The sequence below is a fragment of the Rhizoctonia solani genome, chromosome 4 (assembly GCF_016906535.1).
Source record: "Rhizoctonia solani chromosome 4, complete sequence".
Classification (NCBI taxonomy): Eukaryota; Fungi; Basidiomycota; class Agaricomycetes; order Cantharellales; family Ceratobasidiaceae; genus Rhizoctonia; species Rhizoctonia solani.
The window spans coordinates 2609279-2622713 of NC_057373.1; the positions used below are offsets into that span (position 1 = coordinate 2609279).

Sequence of the window (13435 nt, forward strand, 5' to 3'; positions counted from 1 at the left end):
CACAGTTTCCCCTACTTTCGCAAGGTGACCATCCAATTACTGGGGCACCACACTGGTACCTCCACCCTTGCGAGACTTCATCCGCTGTTAAAGAGATCTTGAGTCAAATACTCGACATCCCTTGGGATCCAGATAACTCTGAATGTCTACTTCGTTGGTTTAAGGCCTGGTTGGCTGTCCTCACAACCGCGGTAAACTTCAACAAGTGATACCACATTGTATGTATATATTATCATGAACACGGAATGTAACACAAATTTGATGCAGCAATGTTGTCAAGTCCGTCGGGGGGAAACAGTATTAATTAGCGCACAGACAGATGGTTCGCAGACATTGACGGAATATGGGGGAGGTTGTTATCCACAGATAATGGATCGTCCTAACACAGAGCTATGGTCGTAGCATAAATAGAAACAAACGCGATCAGAGAGGTTTACTGCCAGCCATTATGCTGTGGCGCAACCATCTGAGGAGGCTTTGGTGGTGGGCCAGGATAGATGGTTGTGGTCGAAGGGCCCGGAATATTCCTCCTACTGGAACAGATTGACGCTGTTGTTGAGGATGAGGCGGTGGTTGCTAATATTTCTTGTTAATGATCGCCAAGGGACAGGTCTAATAATAGCTTACCTGATAGGCAGACGGTGGGGGTGGTAACTGGCTCTCCGCGTTGTTTTGGTACGATTGGAAGGACGGGTTAGGAGGCGGAGGCGGTGCCTGGAAGAGGTTTGGTGGTGGAGACTGAGTCTGCTGAACAGGACTGGCCGTCAGCTGAGGCTGTTGCTGCGAAGGCAATGGCGGAGGAGGGCCAGGCAACGAAGGCGGAGGAGGTGGGAATGAGTTGTTGCGCACATGCGCGGGAGGTTGCCATTGTTGCCCATTTGTGTTGGGCGGAGGAGGGTATGATGCAGGTCCAGAGCCGAATAAACTCGGAGCCGAGGATTGATTCTGAGTAGGCAGTGGGAAGGATCCCGGAGCCGATCCAAATGAGTTTGCTCCTGAACCTGGACCTTGTTGGGGAGTAGGCAATGGCCGAGAAGCGCCAGGGTTTTGTGTCTGCAACGACGGTGGAGGGGGTGGTTGCGTGGAATACGGCTGTTGGTGGGGTTGATAAGGTTGTTGTTGCGGTGGTGGGGGGAGAGTCGATTGATGTTGAGGGACAGGCGGAAGCCCCGCCCGAGGCGGAGATGCTGATTGAGGGGCCTGTTGCGGGGGATACCCACCTTGTCCCGGAGGAGCGGAATGAGTCGAAAACGGGATAAATTGGCCTAGTGGAGCACCATTCTGTGTTGGAGGTGCTGATGCAGGATTTGGTGGGTACTGCTGGGGAGGATAAGGGTGTTGTTGAGGGAAAGGGGTGAGAGACGGGTTAGGGGGCTGCTGGAACGGAGTCGCAGGAGGTGGTACATTAAATGGCATGGGTGTTGGGATAGGGGGAGGTGCGGTGAAGCCTAAGGATGCCAACCTATTGCCCTGGTTGGGCGGCACAAATCCAGGTTGAAACCCTCCATTTGGCGGGGCAGGCGTGGCACTAGGAAGACCGTATCCGAGACCTGGATAGCCAGGGCCTTGTGGAAAAGGAGGTGCGCTATCCTGAGGAGCTCCATAACCGTATTGGCTGGGAGCAAAGCTTGGGGCAGGAGTAGGCGGAGGGAACGAGGGAGCAGGAAGCTGTCCAATATGCATGCTTGACATGGACTGAACCAAAGTCGAAGTAGAGAAAGAATCATAAGCAGGTCGTTGGTACGCTGGCTGCAGCGCGGATCCGTTGGGAGGATTTCCATAGATGCTTGGTGGTTGATCAAAGCGCGTGGGCTATATATTTATTCAGACAACGTTTGCAACCCATCACTAGCAAATACTCACTGGAAAGCTATCGCGTCGGTGATTGAAGTTCGGACCTGATCTCCCAAATTCATCGTACGGAGGACCGGCTGGTTCGAGCGCAGACGGCAGGGAACCCTGAGAGGCAATAGAGTTCTGGGAACTGTATGGAGAAATATACAAGTCGGGCTGTCCTAGGGCGCTACTTGAAGGTTTAAGGGAGTCCGGTACACTTGCTGTTGGCGAGGTTTCGCGATTGGGACGAAGAAACGCGGGTATCTCATTGTTAGAGTTGGCAGCAGGGGGCTGAGCAGCCGCGCTGGAAGAGCCAGATGGTATAAAGGAACCCGGACCACCATATTGTGGGTTTGTCGTGCTTGTGCTTGGACGAGATGCCTTCTTCTTTGCGGGAGGCTTCGCATTGGACCAAAAAGTCATCTCCAGATATACTTCTCCTGCATATTTGTCCTTGTTCTGGAGAGTAAACCATTCTGCAATACAAACGGGAAAAAAATGTGTGTCAACATTCCAAAAAAGGCTGTTCGTACGCGTGTCAGACTAACCATCAACTTCTCCCTTAGTTAGCGCCTCCGTCAGGTCCACTTGAGTTTCTCCAATTAAATCTGGCTCTCGTGGATCGTCCGCATAGCATGAGACACGCATCGATTTACCGCCCTTAATATTTCGGAAGCGCTCCTTGGGCGGCGGAGTCTTGTCCCCGGCAGTCCTCGCAAGCTCATCTTCAGCATCTTCATAGATTGAAAACCGGACCTCTTCGTCCCATTCAGGATGCTGTCCTCCGCGTTTAACTGCCTTGGTTCTTCGGGTCTCTTGGTTGAAGGACATCCGACAGTAGGGGTCCTGCTTGCCGATGTGTCTTTTGTTCGGTAGATTTTTCTGTATTCTAGTGTGTAAACCCTCTACTATCAGTGCATTAGAATACGACTGCTACGAACCGCCCTCAATACCACCACGATCAGAGTCCCAATCTCCCTCGGTGAGGATGACATCGCGTCAGACCTGTCAATTACACAAGTAGGGGCTGTAGGCCGGTGCTAGCAGTCTGATACACTCGTTCTTATGGTTGTTGGGAGGCAATCACAGTAGAGTTCAACAAAAGCTCTGTCGTTGACGATTGCAAAGGAACAGAGCGCTCGTGACTGGAGATCCCACACACGGTCGTTTGATATGTGAGAGCCCCTTTTTTGGGCTGTGAAGGGACCCTGGAGCTGAGCTGATCGATGATGTCGGTCACCACAAGCGACCGATCGTACGTGCTTGCACTATACTGATTTGCAAAGACTGCGCTTTAATTTTGTCCTGATTGTTTTAAAATGTGTATTACAATTTATTATACATAGAAATGGCCCAGCATATAACAACTCTATCCTCCAATCTAGAGCTTTTGGATAACAATGGCGGATGCCGCTCCACCCTGCAATCAGTCGGTCAGTCTTTGTGTCTACAGTTGAAAAAATTGCACGTACTCCGTTGCAAATGCCTGCAGCACCGTACTCGCCGGGCTTCAAAGAGTGAGCCAGCGTAACAACAATTCGGCATCCGCTGTTGCCAATAGCATGGCCAAGCGCGACCGCTCCTCTATTGTAACACCGCATTATTAGCTACCGAACCCAAGTGCACAGCGTTCCGGTGCTCACCCAAGAGGGTTAATCTTTGCGGGGTCGATGTTCATTATCTTCTCCGCAGCGCGAACAACAACGCTGAACGCCTCGTTCAATTCAAATTGGGCGATGTCCTCAGCCTTGAGCCCAGCGCGCTCAAGTGCGATAGGGAGAGCGACCGTGGGTGCGATTGGGAAATCGATGGGGGCAATTGCTGCATCGGCAAAGGCTGTATTGCTCTCGAGTCAGATTCGAGAACGCACGTGCGCTATATCAAGGATTGCTTACAGACAATGCGCGCCAAAGGCTTGAGGCCCAACTCAGCGGCCTTGGCGGCAGATGTGAGGACGACGGCGCTGGCACCGTCGTTCAAGTTGGAAGCATTGGCGGCGGTCACAGTTCCGTTCTCTTTTTGGAAGACAGGCTTGAGAGTAGGAATCTTGTCAAACTTGACGTTCTTGTACTCCTCGTCCTCCTTAATAACAGTGGTACCCTTTCGGTCAGTAACAGTGACGGGAGCGATCTCGGCCTGGAACGCGCCAGATTCCCAAGCCTTAGCGGCGCGCTTGTAGGACTCGATCGCATGGGCGTCTTGATCTTCACGAGAGATACCGTGCTTCTTCGCAGTGTTCTCAGCGCAGTTACCCATGTGAACATCGTTGTATGCGTCCCAAAGACCGTCAACCAAGAGTGAATCTTTGGCCTGGACATGACCGAAAGGAGGATTGACGCGAGGGTGGTAGTACCTTTTCAGTCGAGAAAAGTCAGTCACGTGCCATAAGTAAAATGCATACACGGGGTACATACGGGGTATTGCTCATGGACTCCATTCCACCGGCAACGACTATGTTTGCGTGTCCAAGTTGAACGTTCTGAGCAGCAATGGTGATGGCCTTGAGACCTGACGCGCAGACTTTATTAATAGTTGTCGCGTCAGTGCGCTCGGGAAGGCCAGCTCCAAGGACGACTTGACGGGCAGGACTCTGGCCGACACCTGCAGAGATGACATTGCCAAAGTAGACTTCATCGACAAGTTCTGGCTTGACCTGTGCGCGTTCGAGCGCGGCTTTCACGGCCACAGCACCAAGCTGTGGTGCAGTCAACGATTTTAGTGCACCCTGGAATGAACCGACAGGTGTACGAGCGGCCGAGACGATCACAACTTCATTCGGCGACGAAAAAGACTGAGGCCGCAATGAGCAAGGAATTATATGCGAGAATTAAAGTACTAACCATGATAGATCGGATGGAGACGCGAGTGGCAGAGGGGAGACGAGTGCGGAGAGCAATATGTCTAGCACGAAGCATGGTCCCGGTTTTATAGCGGATTCTAAATACACGTGCGGGATTTTAGGGCAACCTGTATTGTCCGATATGGTGCGATTGTTTCAGTGGCGGATCAGACGATGCCAATTGCAATATCTCGTATGCACTTACCAACACACGCAATGGGTCGATGGAGGGCGCTCGTTCCCCAACTATCCCTTTCCCGCTATCTTTATACCAACGGCGCAAGTAGGAAGGCTCTACCGGGTCAGAAAATCACACCGCGCCGGAACTTGCCCTCTCGTCATGTGATTCGGGCTCGCGCGTAGAAATCCCGTAAATGCGCAATCCAGGAGGTTTCCTCGATTATTCAGAGTCACGACATGTTAATTTGGGACCGGCAAACCATCGCCGAAATCTACGAGCTAAACTCCCTACGCTCATCTTCTTGCTCCTCCCAATCACAGAGAATAGCGAACTTGCTCTATTGTACCTACTCTTGGCCATAATGTATTTCTTAGGCCATGGGGTTTCGCGCATTGCTCGCTCTTCGATATCAGTTTCAAATGCTAGGACTCTGGCTACTTCTAATTCAGGACTATCAAGTCTTTTGACTATTCATCCTGAAGTAGAAGATGCATTGGCACACGGTCGCCCGGTTGTAGCGTTGGAAAGCACAGTCATTACACATGGTATGTCGGCATAATGTTTGAACTCGAGTTCAATTAATAGACTCGTTCTAGGTCTGGCTTATCCACAGAACCTCAAAACTGCAATCTCGTGCGAGGAGAATGTGCGGATGAATGGAGCAGTTCCCGCTACGATTGCGTTACTCGAGGGAAAACTTCATGTTGGGCTAGAACGCAAGCAGCTGGAGGTAATAGCTGATGTAGAGAGTCTCAAGAATGCAGGCAAAGCACCTGTCAAACTCTCTAGGCGGGACATTGCACCAGCGATGAGTCTTGGTCGAAATGGAGGAACAACGATAGCAGGTACTACAGTGATTGCTCATCTGGCTGGAATCAAGGTATTACAAGTCCCCCCGTCTCGAACTATTTATTGAATTCGGACCTAGGTCTTTGCTACGGGCGGACTTGGCGGTGTTCATCGGGGCGGAGAGTCATGTAAGTCTGGTAACTGAGCTACTACCATATAGAGTGGCTAACCCGAAATAGCTTGGGATGTTTCTGCAGGTAAATGATCGTTGGACTACTCGTGACCGTTAATCATGTCGCTTCAGACTTAACCGAGCTTGGTCGCACGCCTATTGCGGTAATTGCTTCTGGCGCAAAGTCCATACTCGATATCGGAAGAACGTTGGAAGTTCTAGTATGTAACCAATTGTTCAGTAGATGCTCCTACTTCATTGTACTCTTAGGAAACCCAAGGGGTTACAGTAGCTTCATATGATAACAGTGGTGATTGGCCTGCCTTTTTCACTCCACGCAGCGGATACAAAGTTGGTTCATGCCCGTTACTACATGCGTTCAACTCTAATATGTCAATAGGCGCCATGGGCATTCGACAACCCCAAAGATGCTGCTAGGAGTATCTGTAAGTAAGCTTGACACATTTATTCTTTAGGTCAGCTAAGTGTTTCTTAGATTTTGCAGAGAAACTCGGAGTTCAATCGGGTACAATATTTGGAGTCCCCATTCCCAAAGAATTTGAGTCGGTTGGACTCGAGATTCAAGCAGCGGTAGACAAAGCAGTACTCGAATCCGAAGCGAATGGGATCGCGCAATCTGGCCGCGATGCAACCCCTTGGTTGCTTAGCCGCGTTAGAGAACTTACCAAAGGACTTTCTATTCCAAGCAGTAGGTCTGAAATCGGGGTTTAATGGCTTTTAGTTGACTTTTTAAATTTCTAGATGTCGCTTTGCTCGAAAACAATGCGCGGATTGGTTAGTTACCATTGTCAAGTCGTTGACGGAAAGCCTACTAATATTCGTATTTAGGAGCTCGCATAGCAGTCGAGTATGCAAAACTCAAGGCTGACGGAGTAGGGGAAACAGCTTCTTCTGTGCGTTCTTAATGTATGCGACCAAAAAATCGGGGGCCAACGGCACAATAGTATCAACCAGCACTTGCCAATACACCAATTATCAAAACGCCGGCTCAGAACGCAAAATCACCATTGGTAGTAATCGGAGCGGCTGCTATGGACATCACAGCACAGCCGAGTGTCTCTTCTATATCTGGTACTCATTCAACATCACCCGGAGTAGTGCACATGTCGCCTGGAGGCGTTGCACGAAATGTTGCCGAAGCTGCTCACCGAGTTTTACAAGTACTTTTGCCTGCATCAAAATTCGACTCAGAGAGACCCTTGTTGATATCTCCGGTTGGGCAAGATGCATTTGCAACTGCTTTAACTTATGAGACGGAGTCTCGAGGAATGAGGTCCGATGGCCTCTTAAGGTTCTCGTCTCCTTCAGTACGGACTTCAGTGTGCAACATGTTCTTGGATGCCAAAGGTGACCTCCAGATGGGCGTTGCTGACTTTAATAGCATAACGGGCATTGAAGGCGGGCTGAACAAGGTGAGTACTACTCTTGCGACTTATGCATGAATGCAAGGAGTCATTGTCACTTCAAACTTAGGTTTTGGAAAGATTAGAGGCAGCTGCTCCCAAAATAGTTGCGATCGATGGTAATGAGAGCTCGAGCACCATTTCTTCTATCATCGAAAAGGCAAAAGTGTTGGGATCTATGAGTGAGTTTCTCGAGAGTGACTCTCTGAGTTCAGCGTCTCAATACTTTGTATTGCTTAGCTTTTTATGAGGTATGTATGCGTGGCTTCAAGAAGATCGTGTTACCCACTCATTGGTGTGCCCTGGAAGCCAACCTCAACAACTAAATGCACTCGAATTATTCCCGCAATCTCGAACATGCTAGCCAAGGGGTATCAAAGCCCTTACATAACTGGATCGTTCCCAAATATTATCGAACTCCGAGCGATGTGGGAACTTGCAAGATCGGAGGATGGGCCGATCAACTCTTCATACTGGTGGCAGGTCATTGATGGGTTCGGTTCGGACTTGCATCGCATCTTGGCTGCCCAGATCAAGGGAGACATGACCTTCTTAGTAAACGATGGGATTGTTCAAATGGCGACTCAGCTCGTACCGTTTATTAAGCACTTGATCGTCAAATGTGGTAGCAAAGGCAAGTTTTATATTACATGAATGAAGAGCAATGCTAACCACTTTCATAGGAGTGGCACTAATTGCGCATATAACCGACACAGAAAGTGCTATGAACTGGGTTTCGGAGGGTTCTCAGTCACAAAAGCAACAGATAGTTTCCCGTGGCTCAGACGGCTCGGTGCTTGTTGTTCGATACTTCCCCGCACATTCACTGAGCCAAGATAGTCTGCATAACGTCACCGGCGCAGGCAAGTAGTGTTTTTTGAGTTTTGGACACAACGTGTATTGAGCGCTTGAAAAACCAGGCGATACACTAGTTGGCGCTCTTCTTGCTTCATTGGTCCACAACGAGATGACCTTTTCCCATCCAAGACTATTGGAGGCGGCTATCAATCTTGCACAGAAATGCGCAGTTTTGACTATTGGCAGTGAACTGGCGGTCTCTCCAGCGATATCTACTGTCTCATATTCTACAGAGTAGGCAGTTGTATACATAGCAACCTCTCACCGAGTTGATCGTTACCGGCCTCTTATTGAAAGAGTGCCCGCCCGGAGTGTACAAGGGTGTCGAAATTATCAGACAATCTCATTGAAAATTTTCATGACTTTCAGCTAAAAGTACACGCGTACTGACGAAACCAGCCTGCAGACCTTCAAGTTGAGTTCATACCTATCGCAAGTTACGTCAACTGTTAGCTCAGGCAGATATATACTATGATACCCCAAGTGAGCCGACCGTTATACGGTCGGTCCAAGAGTACTGCGGTCACTGCGGACTAAACGAGTTCCCGTGGAGTAACAGCGCCAAAAATTCAGTTCGTTTGCATACATCCACCTAAATAAGTAGGACTTTCCGATCTCTCCTCGGTCAAAATATGCTGAGATGGCCTTGCAGGCGCAACCCCAGCAGTATAAATCCCCCCTTCAATGATAGGTGAAGCTCAGCCAAGTCGCATTTTGAATCCAGTCAAACATGTACTTCAAGTCTATTCTCGCGACCGGAATCCTTCTTGCTTCCGGACAAATCGCCTTTTCTGCAAGTTTGCTTCCCGTACGAGACGATGATCAGTGTCGTCGTGCTCAGCTTCATGGCTGCACCGGTGTGTAGATACGGGACACCCACAAAGTGAGCACCAATTCAACTAACCTATGCTTTATACAGGGAGCGATTTCACCGGAAATTGCGAGGACACAGACCTGTAGGTTGAATTCTTTCTAATTTTGCTCCTATCATAATTTGAGAGCCTTGAATTACAGAGGATATACAGGAATCTGCTACAGAACAAGTGGTATATTCCGCGACGGTTTAGTCTCAGTGCGGTCTGAGTACCCCACTGGAACAGTGCTGTTTACTAGTGAGTTTTCTCGAGTTTCTTTACATATTCTAAGAGCTCTGACCTTAACTATGTATAGATCAAGACTGCACCGGAGATCCATTGTGGGTAGACACTGAGGGGCAATCCAACATTAAGGAAACGCAAGTAAGTTGGTCTTATATAAAACTTGAGTTTAAGCAAACCAAGACTCTAACCTTTTCTGTTAGTATCAATCCTACGTTGGTATCTTCATTCCAGAGTATTCATGAGGGTGTTTGGTTGAGAGCACCCAGGTTGTCATAGACTTGGACCATATGTAGTGTAAATATGCACCAAATTTGACAAGTGGCTCACCACCGGATTCCACGAAATGGGTTTCTGCATACGTTTTAATTGGCATACCCTTAGCCACGCGATATATTATTAGATAACACAAATCTGTTTCAATTTGGCCTAATGGGTCTATTCCTGAACTTCGACAATCTTCGGTAGAACCTGCTGTTGCGTTGCTGTAGCTATAACCCATGAAGCCATCCCCCAGGTCGTATGTACTAGAGCGTGATATTCTTTCAATTTATGCTGATGATAAACTGTCTAGGCTGTGTCAGCCCCGCAGACTCTTGTCCAAGTGCTAATAAGTTGAGCAGTCTCTTCGACGCTTGTCATACGCTCCATACAACTCTGCTGTGATATCTCGGAATTATCTGACATCCTACATATCTTCCGAAGCTTCTACGCGCGTAAGAACTTGCTCGCGATTCCGGAACTCTGCGCTTGGGGATAATGCTTCTCGTTAACCGTCAACACACGTGATGGCGACAAGTTGCCTGAATTGTATCAATCCCGAACGTTCCACCTCTGTGATCGCTTTGACACCCTCAACCAGTGCATATTCCCGGGCTTAAACATATAGTCCGATAGCCTTCCGATGGGTTCTGCTTGGAAGGCATTGTGTGCCTTGTGCCGCCTTAGCTTATTTAAATAGTGTAGCTAAGCGATAGACGATCCTATCCTCAGTTTTGGCCTATCATGCGCCCTCTAGCCTCCCTTTTGTCCGTAGCCATAGCTATCGCAGCTTGCGTGACAGCCGCACCAATCCAGGAGAGACAGAATGCCTATTCAGCCTATATGTTTGCCTATGTGAGTAACTTGAAATCGTATTTCTACTACAAAATGTCCTCTAACTATTTTGTTCTTCAGTTTACTGGTGAAGGGTACTCTAACGGAGAAACAATATCTTTTGCTGTGAGCAATGGGAACGACGCACTACACTGGACGGAGGTCAATCGAGGCAATCCTTATCTTACCTCCACCCTTGGAACTAAAGGGGTGCGCGATCCGTCCATCATTCGCGCTCATGATGGATCAAAATTCTGGCTGCTGGCAACAGTGAGTTTCTAATACGTTATAGCAATGTATTGTTATTTAACATAGCGGAATAAAACAGGACTTGAAGATGTATGGTAGTGGCGATTGGAACGCTGCAGTACGCACCGGTAGCCGATCCATTGTAATCTGGGAGTCCACCGACCTCAAGAACTGGGGAACTCCCCGGTATGTAGCATTGAACTTTCCCACCACAGCTACTAGCTCACATAGAACGTAGACTTGTTCAAGTGTCACCAGCTACTGCAGGAAACACGTAGGTCAACACTTTATTGCCAAAAGTCGTAACTCTCATCCATTACGTTTAGCTGGGCTCCGGAGGCTATTTGGGATCCATCTCAGAATAAATATGTTGTGTTCTGGGCCAGTTCGCTGTATGCCGCAAGCGATACCGCACACACTGGATCATCATATCACCGCATACTTCGCGCAACGACAACAGACTTCAAGACTTTCTCTGCACCGGAGGTATACATTGATAAAGGTTGGGCGGTTATAGATACCACTTTTGCCTACGACTCGTCGACAGCAACATACTACCGATTCAGCAAAGACGAGAGGGCCAACAGTTCATCTGCTCCTAACGGAAAGTTCGTTTTCCAGGAAAAAGGCTCAAGCATCTCCGGTTCGTTCTCATTGATCAAGGAGGGTGTCGGTAAAGGTTCTGTCTCCCGAGGAGAAGGCCCAACGGTCTTCAAATCCAATACTGAGTCCAATAAGGTAAGAATAACCATTGTCTGCGCTTTATACTGGAAACTAACCATCAAGTTAAACTCATGATCAGTGGTATATGTTTATTGACGAGTTTGGCGGTGAGTAATACTGATTTTCCAGTGTAATGTTGTTATTGATAAAGATAAAGGCCGTGGTTATGTACCTTTCGAGACAACAAATATTGCTTCAGGCGCGTGGACGTTATCCACCGGATATTCACTCCCAAGCCGACCACGCCATGGATCGGTTATCCCTATGTAAGTGTATTTTATTTGGTTGGTTGAAACGGATACCTATTGATTGCTCCTTTTTTGTCTAGCACGGAGGCTGAACGACAAAGGCTGCTCAGTTTGTAAAGACTACAATGGTACTTGGTGATATGATCGTGATGCATATATTCGGGGAGATTAAATTGCCGTCAATGTTGAATGTGATTTATATTTGGCCAAACTATTCCGATAGAATCACATACACATGTGACACCAGTTCCGCCGCATCCTTCCCCAAATTCGCGCTTCTTAATCGCCCAGAATCCGTTTATATTCGTGTTCCCGAACACCGTTTGGAGCAAGCCGGACCGCGTCACGACGAAGGCTTTCTAAAATTGGCATACAGTAGTCTATAAGAGTGGGCAGATCCGAGATGAATGGACAGCACTCCATTCATGATGCACTTTCCAAGATTATATTCATTATATGCCCTAGTAACCGCGAGCCTTGCTTTGGCTGGAGCCGTCAAAGAAAAGCGTGCAACATATTCTGCTTACATGTTTGCATATGTACGTCATTGTGGTTTATCTTAGAAGCTTTATGCTTTTTTGCTGAAAGATGGGTGATATTTTTAAAGTTCACCGGAGAGGGCTACTCAAACGGAGAAACCATCTCGTTCGCCGTTAGTAATGGCAACAGTCCTCTCAACTGGACGGAGGTGCATGGTGGCACGCCTTATCTTACTTCCACCGTTGGGACTAGGGGTGTGCGTGATCCATCCATCATTAGATCTCAGGATGGTTCCAAGTTTTGGCTGCTTGCAACCGTACGTAGCCATTTAACTAGAATATATGCGGAAAATGTTCTAATAACCTCAATAATGTACACTCAGGATCTGAAAATATATGGAAACGGTAATTGGAATGCGGCTGTAAGAACAGGAAGTCGTTCTATCGTAATTTGGGAGTCTACAAACCTGAAGGACTGGGGATCACCGAGGTAGTCTTTCATGAATCTCAAGCGTGATTTTCTATTAGCTGACGATAAAATATGAAAGACTAGTTGAAGTGTCGCCTCCGACCGCGGGAAACACGTACGTATACATTGTAGTCAGGGCTTCAGTTTTATTAATCTAATATATTCGAGTTTAGGTGGGCACCGGAGGCTATATGGGACCCACAACAAAGCGCATACATAGTCTTTTGGGCGAGCTCCCTGTATGCAGCCAATGATACCTCTCACACTGGGACCTCATATCACCGTATACTGAGATCCACTACTACCGACTTCAAGAGCTTCACGCCGGCACAAGTGTACATCGATTACGGTTGGTCAGTCATCGATACAACCATGGTACGGGACACTACTACTGGAACGTACTATCGTTTCAACAAAGACGAGCGCTCCCCAAGTAGCAATACACCTGATTCAAAATTTATTGCGCAAGAAAAAAGCAGTAGTGTGACAGGAACCTGGTCAGGAGTCGTCGCGGGAATAGGGAAGGGTGTGCTGACACGCGGAGAAGGCCCAACCGTTTTCAAGTCAAACACAGAGGCCAATAAGGTATGTGCATATGGGAATATTCAGTGCTCCTCGATTAAATTAGTCCATAGTGGCATATGTTCATCGATGAATATGGAGGTACGCATTGACTCCTTATAATGCATTGAGTGTCATAATTCTAATAGGATGTACATTCGGGCTGTTCAGGTCGAGGGTATGTACCATTTGAGACCACGAACATTGCTGCCGGCACATGGGCCGTCTCAACCAATTATGCCCTCCCGAGTCGGCCTCGCCATGGTTCAGTTATACCAATGTATGTCATTTAAAGCGAACAAACTCAAACAACAGCACTAAAATAGCCTATTGATCTAGCACTGAGGCCGAAAGGCAGGTTTTGCTCGGTCTGTGAATCCATATATGGCATTAGCGCCTTCTCAAATCAAAAAGT

At 48.1% G+C, this 13435-nt stretch overlaps 5 protein-coding genes across 5 annotated transcripts; 3 read left to right on the forward strand and 2 right to left on the reverse strand.

Moving 5' to 3' along the window:
• Positions 1-423: 423 nt before the first annotated feature.
• Positions 424-2667, reverse strand: RhiXN_00872 (C2 domain-containing protein; the record flags this gene model as incomplete). Its single annotated transcript, XM_043320691.1, has 4 exons — positions 424-576; positions 628-1812; positions 1864-2312; positions 2385-2667. 4 exons carry the CDS (start codon positions 2665-2667, stop codon positions 424-426), a joined length of 2070 nt encoding a protein of 689 aa, XP_043179703.1.
• Positions 2668-3217: 550 nt separating this feature from the next.
• Positions 3218-4751, reverse strand: RhiXN_00873 (3-ketoacyl-CoA-thiolase, peroxisomal protein; the record flags this gene model as incomplete). The annotated part of the gene is made up of 6 exons (XM_043320692.1): positions 3218-3256; positions 3309-3420; positions 3480-3672; positions 3732-4189; positions 4251-4627; positions 4677-4751. The coding sequence occupies 6 exons, from the start codon at positions 4749-4751 to the stop codon at positions 3218-3220; spliced, it is 1254 nt and encodes a 417-aa protein (XP_043179704.1).
• Positions 4752-5049: 298 nt separating this feature from the next.
• On the forward strand, positions 5050-8112 carry RhiXN_00874 (indigoidine synthase A family protein; the record flags this gene model as incomplete). Its single annotated transcript, XM_043320693.1, has 15 exons — positions 5050-5401; positions 5453-5736; positions 5785-5833; positions 5885-5902; positions 5950-6038; positions 6088-6168; positions 6218-6263; positions 6314-6526; positions 6580-6612; positions 6667-6731; positions 6783-7250; positions 7312-7423; positions 7482-7492; positions 7551-7866; positions 7925-8112. 15 exons carry the CDS (start codon positions 5050-5052, stop codon positions 8110-8112), a joined length of 2325 nt encoding a protein of 774 aa, XP_043179705.1.
• Positions 8113-8829: 717 nt separating this feature from the next.
• Positions 8830-9441, forward strand: RhiXN_00875 (indigoidine synthase A family protein; the record flags this gene model as incomplete). Its single annotated transcript, XM_043320694.1, has 5 exons — positions 8830-8956; positions 9019-9055; positions 9114-9211; positions 9270-9337; positions 9400-9441. 5 exons carry the CDS (start codon positions 8830-8832, stop codon positions 9439-9441), a joined length of 372 nt encoding a protein of 123 aa, XP_043179706.1.
• A 760-nt stretch (positions 9442-10201) lies between these two features.
• RhiXN_00876 (glycoside hydrolase family 43 protein) lies at positions 10202-13396 on the forward strand (the record flags this gene model as incomplete). Its single annotated transcript, XM_043320695.1, has 16 exons — positions 10202-10312; positions 10373-10561; positions 10620-10726; positions 10779-10814; positions 10867-11278; positions 11343-11370; positions 11421-11529; positions 11592-11620; positions 11977-12050; positions 12119-12307; positions 12374-12480; positions 12539-12574; positions 12633-13044; positions 13095-13122; positions 13192-13300; positions 13360-13396. The coding sequence occupies 16 exons, from the start codon at positions 10202-10204 to the stop codon at positions 13394-13396; spliced, it is 2013 nt and encodes a 670-aa protein (XP_043179707.1).
• Positions 13397-13435: the final 39 nt, after the last annotated feature.